This window comes from Labeo rohita, chromosome 14 (genome assembly GCF_022985175.1).
Source record: "Labeo rohita strain BAU-BD-2019 chromosome 14, IGBB_LRoh.1.0, whole genome shotgun sequence".
Lineage (NCBI taxonomy): Eukaryota > Metazoa > Chordata > Actinopteri > Cypriniformes > Cyprinidae > Labeo > Labeo rohita.
Window position 1 is genome coordinate 3,335,380 of NC_066882.1, and position 12,291 is coordinate 3,347,670.

The window sequence follows — 12,291 nt, forward strand, 5'->3', positions numbered from 1 at the left end:
TTGCCATCATTGGGCTGATTTCAGGCCATAATTGAGCCCCATTAATATAATATATAATTCTTACATTATTACTGGACGTAGGAACAAATATACAGTTTACACATTCTGTAATTATTGCACATAATTACTTCTTATAATATATGTAATTGTTGTTGATGCCAATAGCCTTGTGGTTCGCGGGTTGACATATAGCGCAATTGCGCTGTGGGCGGCCCGAGTTCGAATCCAGGCTCGTAGACCTTTCCCGATCTCACTTCGCTTCATGTCCATCTACACCGTCCTATCTGAATAAAAACTTAAAAAAAAAAAATATATATATATATATATATATGGATCATGTCAGACCACTTACTAAGAAATGGAGAAAAATTTGGAACAAGCCACTGAATTTACCCTTTAACTAGGAAAAAATACACACATTATCTTAATATTATCATAAAACCGCAAAAAAAAAAAAAAAAAAATCTTTATATATATATATATATATATATATATATATATATGTATATGTATATGTATGTATGTATATATATATATATATATATATACATACATAGACCTGTGTGACATACATATATATATACAGTAGTCAACATTTGAAGTGGATAAAAAAAGTTCAGCAAAGTTGTTGTAAGACAAGAAAAAGTATTCTTTTTGGTTTTAGGACAAATTTAATGAAAGGTTTTAATCCACTTCAAAAGTTGACTACTGTACATACATATACATACATAGACCTATATATATTTGGATCATGTCAGATCACTTACTAAGAAATAGAGAAAAATTTGGAACAAGCCATTGCATTTACCCTTTAACTAGGAAAAAATACACACATTATCTTTAATTTGACCAACAAACAGTTATGATGAACTGTGGCCATGAAAAGACCAAAGATTGATTGACAACATTTCCCTTACTTTTGCTTATCTGGATACTGGTTTCAGGTGCATACAAGAAAAACAAAATGGCACAAAAAAGAATCAGAAAATCCAGCCGTGTATTTCATTACAAGTTTAATTCAACATTCACTGCAAGTTAATCATCACTCTCTAATTCATATTTAACAAAACATTATTAGAAAATGCACCGTATAACAACCAGTCTTCTGATTAGAGGTGCTAACGTGAAACTTTCCGCACAAGCTCAGTTACATCGTTCACTGGGGATTCCTACATCCGCTTGTACCTTATACAACAGTATGTGGCGAACAGGGGCGAGACAGAACGAGGAGGAATATTCATTAACACTGATTAGCTTTTCCTTTGGAATATCTATAGTCCTCGCTCTCTCTGAGTGTTACATCTGAAAAAATGGTAAAACAAAAACAAAAAGGGTACACATGAAACAATACAGTAGTAATGGGTGTAATATATTTGCATTTAATATTTTAGTAAAGGACGGTTACGACGGAATACTACGTCAGTATGAAGTGCTTTGCACCAGAGTTGCGGTCGCCTGCATCACCTGCCGACGCGTTCGGATTTCAACTGTACAAGGATAAACAGGTAGAGAGAGCGTTTGACTATCATAGTTACTATAATAGCTTTACTGCCTGACCGCAGCATGTTACAAGTTCACATTTAACTTTTCCATGCAGTCATGCAAAAAAATTCACTCCGATGAGTTGCAGCTTGTAAACCAGAGTCACGCCGATGAGCTTTCCAAAGTGAGAAAACAACATCCAAAGTACAAAATATCAGCCCATCCCACTTTGCTCTGTCCTTGATATCTGCAGGTGAGGTCCATTAGGAAGCAGTTCATTTGTTGCCGCCACCAGAGCACAGGAAGTTGGCTCACCACTTCCTGTGTTAGAGAGTCTAGAGAGTCCTCGCCTGATCGGCTCCACGGGCACATTTCAGCTCCTCCGTTAAAATTTCTCTCCGCTCTCACACTTCACAACAGACATGCAATACACAGACCAAATTAATTCTTAGGTTAGGTTGTACATTTATATAGATTTATACATATTTATATAATTCATATATTTTCAGGAATGTTAATCTGTGTGGTTTTGTTTTTCGACGATACAAAATTACTTCTCATAAGACACATATAAGCAACATCATAAAAACAGTCTCTTTCTTTAAAAAAACATCCCTTAATAAAAATAAGTTCTATTTGCGTTTTGTTTATTTTACAATATATTTTCTTTTCCGCTCCATCTTCTTCTCCAGGTTCGGGACGAGGGGAGGGGGATTGGCTAATATTACAATGGGCACTTTGTGCAGCCGCACTCCACGGTGGTCTCCATCTCCTCGGAAAAGGAAGATCCATCGGAGCACTTGAAGCTGACCTTCCGTCTCCGGCTCTTGGTGGGGGCGCAGCACAGGCCCGAGCGGCAGGCGCTTGGACACCGAGCGATTTTACTGGTGGAGGTGCAGTTTTTATGACCCATATTACGCTTCAGCAGCTCACGCACCATTTCGCCTTGGCACGACGGCTCTGTGTGGAGGAAGGGACGGAAGACAGGCCATCAGATAAAGCTTTTATATAATACTTTAATAAACATAAGAAGTTTCAGGTCAGATACTGACTTCTGGCAAGCTAAAGATGACATCAAACAGCATTTGCAGCGCATTTAACTGCTATAACACAACTTCGTGAGTGGAAACAGAAATTTTCATCAGGATTTGATTAGATTATGAAAATAGCATGAAGCAGTCCCATTCATTTTTGATACTGAGAAATTAATTTTTAATAACAGATCTGCTATAACCTCTGAGGTTATTACTTAAAATAATTTTCTACTTGAATATGTTTTAAAATGTAATTTATTCCTGTAATCAAAGCTGAATTTTCAGCATCATTACCCCAGTCTTCAGTGTCGAATGTAACCCTGGACCACAAAATCAGTCATAAGGGTCAATTTTTTGAAATTGAGATTTATACATCATCTGAAAGCTGCATAAATAAGGATAGGATAGGACAAATATTGTTAGGATAGGACGATATTTGGCCGAGATAGAACTATTTGAAAATTTCGAACAAAAAAATCTAAATATTGAGAAATCACCTTTAAAGTTGTCCAAATGAAGTTCTTAGCAATGCATATTACTAATCAAAAATTAGGTTTTAATATATTTACAGTAGGAAATTTACAAAATATCTTTATGGAACATGATCTTAACTTAATATCCTAATGATTTTTTATATAAAAGAAAAGTCGATAATTTTGACCCATACAATATATTTTTGGCTATCGCTAAAAATAGCCAAATAGTTGTGGTCCAGGGTTACAAATGATCTTTCAGAAATCATTCTAATATGCTGAAATGCAATTTATTTGCTTCTTAAGAAACATTTCTTAAATTATCATTAATGATTTTGAAAACAGATGTACTGCTGAGTGTTTTTTTTTTGTGTGTGTGTGTGTGTGTGAAAATGTTAATACATATTTTTAAGGATTTTTTAAAATAATAGATTTTTTTTTAAATAAAACAGTCTTTTTTGTAACAGTTTAAAAGTCTGTCTTGATGTACTTAATGCATTCTTGCAAAATAAAAGTACAAATATATTTAAAAACAATTACTGATTTTAAACTCTATTGCATATGCAATGGTTATTTATGTATTTTTAAATAAATATAAAACAGTGGTTTTACTCAATAAAATCCCATGTACATCTTACGAATGTGCTCTATTGAAAAGAGATATTATTGCCAGTATCAAAATATTATTGAGATATAATTGAGATAGCATTGTATTATTCTTGCTCACCCAATTAAATTTGGTTAGATCAGCAGAAGAAAACAGTTACTGTGACATATCATACCCAAAAATTCTTCATACAGTAGTAAAATTGATAAAGATTATTTGGGAATAATAATTATTCAGACACTTTGACCTGACAGTGTTGCTAATGCAACTTTTTTACACCACTGACTGAACAAAGTTAAGCATTGCTTGGTAATTGGTCAACAAAGTATTGATAGCTGTATCAAAGTTATCTAATATTATCAAGATGAATTAGTTCTGACACAGTTTAACTCTGAGTACTTGTCATATTTTATTACCATTTTCTAAACTGTAGCAAATAAACTGTGATAATGTGAGAAATGTTGAAAGTGTCTGAATACATTTTGGTTTGACTATATGTACCTAAAACAATAAACAAACAAAAGATTTTTTAATCTTGTTTTTACATTCTATATCTAAATACAACAATATATTTCTAAGTGTAATTAAACACCTATAATTTCTGATCATGCATATTGCATGTCTTCTGCAGTGCTGTGTCTCACCTGTTTCACAGGTCGGCCCGCTGTATCCAGTCTGGCATTGGCAAAACGGCTCTCCGCTCTCCGTCACCCTGCACTCTCCGTGCACGCAGTGCAGCCCCTTGCAGATGGCGGACTCCTCCCGCCTATCACAGAACTGGCCTGAGTATCCATCTGCACATGAGCAGCTGTACGAAGAGCCCTTCGGCACACACACACCGTGCACACACCTGCACATGAAAGAGAGAGGGAGGAGATTACCGCCGGATACAAGCACAATTGTGAGTGTCTGCGTACATGTGGATTTACTGTACATACCTGCTGTTCTGACAGGGGCTCTGGGAGGTTGTCTCTTCACACAGTGGGCCGCTGTGGCCGGTGGGACACTCGCAGGTCACACCTGCCTCTCCTCTCTGTCTGCAGGCCCCATGAGCACAGACGCTGCAGGAGTGACAGCCAGGCAGGATGCCCTCTACCCCTGCCAGTCCACTGCCGAGGTCTTGGAGTTCCCCGTTGAGCCGTACGTCATGAATGCAGCCAATAAAGGACTGGAATGTACGGTCTGGACCCGGTCGCAGGCCAGCTGTGTCAGTCAGAGAGGGCACACCTAATACACCAACAACAGGCAAATATTAGCACATTTAATGATTACAATCACGCCTACAAAATAAAAGGTGTTTTTGCACTGATGCCATAGAAGAACCATTTTTGGTTCCCCAAAGAACCTTTCAGTTCCTAAAAGAACCAATTTGAAGAACATTCTAAAAATCTACAGAACCTTTTTTGACTATGAAGAACCTTTTCTGCATTTGAAAGATTCCATGGATGTTCATGGTTCTTTATGGAACCACTGATGCCAATAAAGAACTTTTATTTTTAAGAGTGCATATTTGATACTTTGAAAGCTTCGAAATGTGGTTTTGATGAACAATGAGGTGTTTTTGATGCTTACCGCCTATGTAGAGTTGTGTGTTGTGATCCACAGCTGGAGGACGTGGGAGTTTGCCCAGGCTTTTCGGTGCCCCTTTATCCACCACCAAACTCAGGGTCTGATTTTGGATCAGGACTTCCACCGTGTGGAAAAGACCATCATTCACTGACTCCACACTGCAAGAAAGCGTAAGATAGCATAAGGTATATTTTTAAATATTTTATTTAAATATATTTAAAAATTATAATTACCTAAACTGATTTTTTCAATATTTATTATATGAAAATTATTTTTTTATTTATTATTAATTATTCATTTTTCCCCCAAGGAGGCAGTGGGAGTCAAGAACACATTTAAGATTAAATATGAGATAAAATAAAATAAAATAAAAACAAAATAATTCAAGCTTGGGGTCATAAGGTTTATTTAATGGTGTGTTTAATGAAATAAGTCTCCTATGCTCATTAAGACTGCATTTATCTGATCAAAACACAGTACATTTAGTAAAATATTACTATAATTTCAAATAATAGTTTTCTGTTTGAATATATTTTAAAATGTAATTTATTCCTGTCATGCAAAGCTGAATTTCCAGCATCATTACTCCAATCTTGAGTGTCACAAAAAACCTTTAATAAACATTTCTACCAAACTGTGAATGGTAGAGTAAATATTATTATTATTTTTTGCGCCATTTTCAATCAAGCTTTTATTCCGTCAAATGTTGCTGTGTGAAAATATTATTTAAACATATGTATTTTGGATACACAAAATGCTCACAATGAAAGCCTTAACGGCTGTTTTAGGCTAAATGACGGTTTTAACTGATCGTATCATGTCACCACTGGGGTAATTTAACATTGAAAGTAACATTTTAAGCCCAAATGAAAAGCCTGAATGTGCAATACCGAATATCTCCCCACTGTCTGAAAATGCCATGGTTTCCACATTAGGCTCCGTCAGGTGTATTTCCAGTGAATTTGGCACTGACGTGGGGAGAGCTTATGTTGTGGGAAAAGGAGAGCTTGTGTTGGCCATGAGTTCACCCTTTCTTTGAGTTAGCACGCTCAAATCACATCCTGCTGAGTTTGGCACTGTGACTGCGTGAACTCCTGAGAGCGATTCTGTTTCACACGGTCATTTTTTAACCATTGAAGAGTGCCGTTTGTTCCCGGGTTTCTCGAAACCTCCATGAAACATTTCATAGACTATAAGAGCGCGCTCCGCTGGATTTCCGCCCATTTCCTCCTCAGTTTCATACAGTGCAGTGCATGTACTGTAGCATGCCGTTTGGCCCAGGTTCTGCTGACTTCGAAGACGGTATTTTGTTTGAAGGTGAGATTTAGGGTTATGAACTTATCAGTAGCCTCTGAACTATGAGAAAGCAGTCTGCTCAGGCTACAGAAACCCCAGTTTTGTATTGTAGTAGTTATTGCTGGATGGAGCACAGGCAGTTACAGACAGCTAGAGACAGTGGTTTGGCATAGAAGCCCAGAGACCAACAGAGAGAGGGGAGAAGGGGGTGCGAGAAATGATATTGTGGCGAGTATAGTATATCTTAATCCCCACCTCAACTTAAAACAAGGTTTTCCTCTTTTTCTGTCTTTAGCAGAAGAAAAAAAAACCATATCTATCTATCTATCTATCTATCTATCTATGTATCTATCTATCTATCTATCTATCCATCTATCCATCTATTTATCCTAAAGACAAAAAACAACAAGAGGGCATTGCCAACAAATGCATTAAGCAAACAAACATGGAAATCAACTCATTTTTGTGGGCAGGCTGCTAGTATTTGTGCTGGCTCGCAATACTATTTTCCATTACTGAAATGCTGAGGCCATAGGTGCGGATAGAGATCAGTGTCCCCAGATATAGGGGGGTACGGTTCACGGAGGTCTTGGCTGAACAAAGACCCAACACAGGCGCACGTGTGGTTTGCATTACAGGCCCATAATTCAATTCCTGTTTCAAAATAGGCTTTTGCAACAAACACTACAGTCCGCGGGCTGAGACCCCCCGAACATCTCAAGCAAGTCCATTTGATACATCAGTACCACCATAGATGAACGGTTTTATTATAATATGAGGACATTTTCATCCACTGTCTCTGGTTTTGACAGCCGTCTTTCATTAAGTCGGTCTGAGAGCCTACATGCCGGCTGGGAAGGAAACGGGAAGAGTATTTTGTGGAAAAGCTGGTGAGAGTGGGAATGTTATGGAAAACAGAGGAAGGTTCTATTATGAGAATGAAAACATACTTAATCAGAACATAAATCTCACCATGGGTGACCGAAGTCATCATTTGGACTGGTTCTTGAATGTATGCAGTGAAGGTCTACCACCACTAGGTGGCACTAGAGATCAACTCCTCAACATGCAGCCTAGCGCTTGCAACTATTGGCCTTTTGTTCATATTCTGACAGACAGAAAATATCCCGAGGCCATAATATTTTTAGAACGGGGGGGATTGAGAAGGTGGAGCGTCTTTGATGTACGGCTAGCCTACATATTAGCTTCAAGCAGCCCATTATGGAGCTCAATAAAAACAAACAGAAACCCGTGGAAGATTTCAGCAACCTCATGTCACCCCTCTCGCACGAGGGGAAGTCAATTTCCTGTCAGCTGAAAATAAAATACTCTGTTTTTCCTTGAGCGAAACCGCATTATAAATGACACATACACAAAGTTAGCCACTATTACCGGCTCCTTCATCTTGGAGAGTTATCTAGATCAGCAAACCTGTAGACATATTTACATTTTCCAGATTCAATTACGCGGGACTATCATTTGCTTACACTAGCTAAGAGTAACGGACTGCAGCTGTGAAGTCAATTACGCCTTTCTGGAACGTGAATTGCTAAACAAGGCTATGTAGCGTTGGAGATATCGTGGGGTGTAGCCAAGAGGCTTTGCTCTACAGATGGACTGACGTTAACAGCTAATATCAAAACACACGTAAGTAGCAAGGGACCAACGTTAAGGTCATAGGTGGACAGTTAGCATTAGCATACCTCAGCTTTGACTTTGCTTTCTTCTGTCGTCGCAATAGCGCTGTCTTAGTGCCGGTCTTCTCCAACCAAAAGAACCTACTTCAGATCACGTTTCAGGCTGAATTACCACTACATTCCCCTGTTCAAACATTCTGCTCACACAGGAACTTAGGGCTAATCTCAGGCGAAACAAAAACAGGCCGTAAAAACATACCCTGACCCCTCCTTGTTCACCCTAGCGCTGCTCAGTGTTAAACCCAGTTGACATGCCAAACATTAGCTGCATTTGGAGAGCTGTGGTTAGGCGTGGCGCAGGATGGCGAGCCCACGCTGAGGAGCTGGGGGCAGGGAACGCTGCAATTCTAACATTCTCATTCAATTTCCTGCGATGTTTCCACAAACCGCCGCTTCTGCCGAGGAACTGCCCACGCCGCTGCTTAAACTAATACTCAGATTAGCGTGACATTTAGCAAAGGGCAGCGCATTAACACGCTGCATGGGCCCAAGCATTCATCTCATGGTAATGAGGCATTACTGCTAGTTAAGAGCCTCCGTCGCTCTCCTCCCCAGTGCATATATCAGTCTCTCCATCCCTCCCCTCACCCGCACCTTCCGTCAAGGCAGGATCACATTGCAGAGATAAGTGTCCTTCACTCTTCGTCGGCTCTCAGTCACTCCTCATCTCTCTAGGGTCCGATCTGTCTTCTTTCTCACCGCCCAGAGCCTACAGTTTCCCTCTCAGCATTTCAGTTTTCTTCATCATCGTTCCTTGTTTTTCCTGTCAGGGATATCTTCACTTGCTGAAGTTCAGCAGGGACAAGGTGTAAGAAGAGCTGTAGATGGTGTGGGAATCTTGCAAGTTCTCTTCTCTGATCTTCGCCCCACAGAGTCTTTATGACCCAGTTCCACATTTGAAGTCAAGCACCCGCAGAGAGCCACTGAACCAGACTCGGCTCAGGAATGCTCCAACCGCAGCCTCAAAACTCTAGCTTCCATGGTGGGAAAACCAACGCAAGGGAGCTGCCCGAACGCTGCACCCACGTCCAAGCGTTGCGGCGTAGGACGGGTTACAAATTGAGCAGCTGGCTCTCTTAGCTCTGGTTACACATTGTTAGCGCTAGCTATGACATGGAGAACTTGGGACCACGTTTGCCAAACCGGGGTGTGCCATGGCCAAATAAGCTAAATTGAGACAGAAGGACATTCTCTCTCCTTGCACTTCCTTTCCTCATATGTGACCCTCATTCGTTAGCCCAACACAAAGGGGTGCAGATAAGCCAAAGCCACATAGCACAATGTCACTTGGGGAAAAACAAGATAATTAGAGAGTGAGCAAGGGCCTATGATTAACTGTGGGTGCCATGGCACATCTTGGACTTAGTAGGGATCTGGCAACAAAATGGACTTCATTCAGTTGCACCACTGCATATTAATTTAACTGTTCAAGCCTAGCCTAGCGATTAGCACATGTGCTACATCACATTAAGCTGTGGTGGACCAGTCTGAAAATACAAGTCTTAGCAGGGTTAAGGTTAGTTTCAGCCTCAGATGTCACACCCACAGACTGTTGTCTGAACGCATGATGCATACAGCACACAAAAATTGGAAACACTTCAGAAGTTGTCATCAGATGCCCATTTTCCACAAGTTGATATGATTCTTTAGGGTCTTAATGAAAAGTCTATAATATACTTTGGTTAAAATTTCTCTATGGTAGTGTAAAACAACACCCATTTTACCTTGTCAATAACAGCTATGTTCAGAGCAAGCCATTGCGGTGCATGTCCCTTTAAATGCTAATGAGCTCTGCTCACCCCGCCCCTCTCTTCTGTGGGGTGACCAGCTTCAGTAGCTCAGGTTGGGAGTAAATGTCGACTGCTATGCTTATTATTGCATCCAATTACAAAACACCTCATTCGCTTAGAAGACATTCTTGTCTACTCCTGCTCTGGGATCAAAACAATGGCGGATTGTTTACAGCTCACTCAGGGCGGGTCTATGCTGAAAAAGCTGTGTCAATCAACAATCGTGGGAGTGGCCTTGGTCTGTGTGACGTCACACAGCCAAGAATCTTTGTTTTCCCTCTGAAAACAAAGATGCTGTGATGTCAAGCCTTCTCATGGAAGTAGAAAGATGTCGTGTTTACAACAGTGAAAATGGATCAAGTAAACACTGGATTTTTAAAAGTATGTGAAATAGGTAAAGTTTGTGGCACAGATTCTTTAAAATACGTCCCAGAGTTTTACACACCGGGTTGTTGTTGTAAGGACATTGTGATGCGAGACAAATCAAAACATGATTGGTTGCTTTACCTGTCAGTCATACGGCTTCTTGGGCGGTCCTTGACCATTCAAATTGGAGAAGATTCACAGACAGATAGAAGCTGTACTTGTATCTCTATTGCCTACACAGAAAGTAGCTGCCTGGGGTATTCCAAGATGGCTGCCAAGTAAACCACTTGCCTTGAAACAACAGTCTATTCTTCTAAATAAAAGGCTGTGCAAGTGCTTTAAATGCATGCTTGCCATTAATACTAGAAACCCGAATTAAGTGCATGTATTCTCAGTCTGCAAAGACAAGGAATCAGGTTGAAACGTTATTTTTCATGCTGAGACTCCCTCACAGAGCGATCGATTCGGCCCTTGCTGCTGGCAGAAGGAAAGAGTGGCCCTCTGCAGCAGCGACGGGAGGCACCGGATCAATACAAAGTCATCAAGCAAGCAGGCAGGACCTGAGCACCGAGCTCACCGCTGTTCACGTCTACTGCCTGCTAAAACAGTTGCCAGTCACAAACGTTTACGCTCTACTTCTGCAGACACAGATGAAAAAAATGCCGGAGACCCTGATTTACGCCACATACGCATTCTTAACCAGACAAGGACACCGATTTCTATCTAGAAATGCTTTGAAACTACGCTGTCATTAGGTTTGTGTGTAGACTGGATTTAAAAGCTTGAATCTGGGCTCTTGAAACCCATTACAGAGCCTGCGCTTGCTTAATCACATCCGCAGTGACCCATCACGCCGGAGTCAGGCACCATCTGCGCCAGACTCAACAAGCCCGTTGTCTGCTGAAAGGGCAGGAGGTGAGGGCTAAGAGCTCTGTGTTTATGGGGGCTCCAATGAGCATAGAAATCACGGCGCTGCAGCAAGGAAGCGTTCGCATGGGAACCGGGCGAGAGAAGCAAGCTCTCGCCTGAGGCAGATTCAAGCAGGTCATGTAAAGCCGGGGCTCCTATATGGTTTTACGATGTGCCACGAGCTTACGGGGATTAAATCTCCCTGAGAACGGGGAGCAAACGTACCCGCAAACACGCCTTATTCACTCCAAACTATTCTGGATGAGAGCAGGGGGCCTCCGTTTTTATGGAAGATGAATGAGAGTGTATGTTTGATGTTTTGAAGTAATTTCGGGTGGTATATATCTATTTAGATTATGGTGCAGCAGAAACGGCTGGCTGTATGGGATTGTTTACTGTGTAGAACAGAAGTGTGATTGTGGGTCTGTTACAAATCCTAGTGAGCTAAAGATGCAGCTGGCTTCTAAGAGAGCATCGTAACTAAAATGGAACTTCTTAAGTGACTAATTTGGAATGTTCTACATAGGCAGCCACAAATAACATTCCTCATGTGAGGCGCATTGGAGACCTGCAACTGATTCTGCCGTTAACATGTTGCTAGTTAACAATGCAATGCTCTATTAAACATAAATATACATGGCATACACAAATACTGGCTAAAAAGAGCATTTTAAATTATATTTACTATTTATGAATTACATTTGAGTCCATTTTAATCAACTTTCCCAGCAAGGCATGTTGTATTCCCACTAATGGACAGTCAGACAGAGTCGTGCATTATGGGTGTTTTCCTACCTTTTGGCAAGAGGGAAAACCACAGCTCCTTTTTTCTGTTTGCTCATGTAGCAACAATTTAAAAAATTGCCTTTCTACTCATAGACAGCCAAGTTTTATTAAAAGCCCATCTTGTCTTGTGAATTACCTTATACAACAGCTTGTCTTTGGGGCGCTGCCCTTAAAGTGACAGCTCTGTATTTTATATTAGTAGCTTAGAGTACTACTATGAACCTTTTAGGGGTAAATAAGGCACAAAGTATAGGTGTGTGATATTTATCAGCTGTGTAAGCT

At 40.3% G+C, this 12,291-nt stretch overlaps 1 protein-coding gene across 3 annotated transcripts in view; it reads right to left on the minus strand.

The window, feature by feature from the left end:
• Positions 1–859: 859 nt before the first annotated feature.
• The window catches only part of slit3 (slit homolog 3 (Drosophila)), a 185,955-nt gene continuing 174,523 nt past the window's right edge, over positions 860–12,291 (minus strand). For 2 of the 3 annotated variants that reach the window (XM_051127822.1, XM_051127824.1), the window contains exons 28-31: positions 5,169–5,323; positions 4,535–4,823; positions 4,241–4,446; positions 875–2,442 (exon numbers count right to left, since the gene is read on the minus strand). In XM_051127822.1, the coding sequence (XP_050983779.1) occupies positions 2,207–2,442; positions 4,241–4,446; positions 4,535–4,823; positions 5,169–5,323 (886 nt within the window). In that variant the 3' untranslated portion in view covers positions 875–2,206. Of the gene's footprint in view, positions 2,443–4,240; positions 4,447–4,534; positions 4,824–5,168; positions 5,324–12,291 lie in introns of all 3 variants that reach the window. The other variant, XM_051127821.1, reaches the window with a different exon arrangement.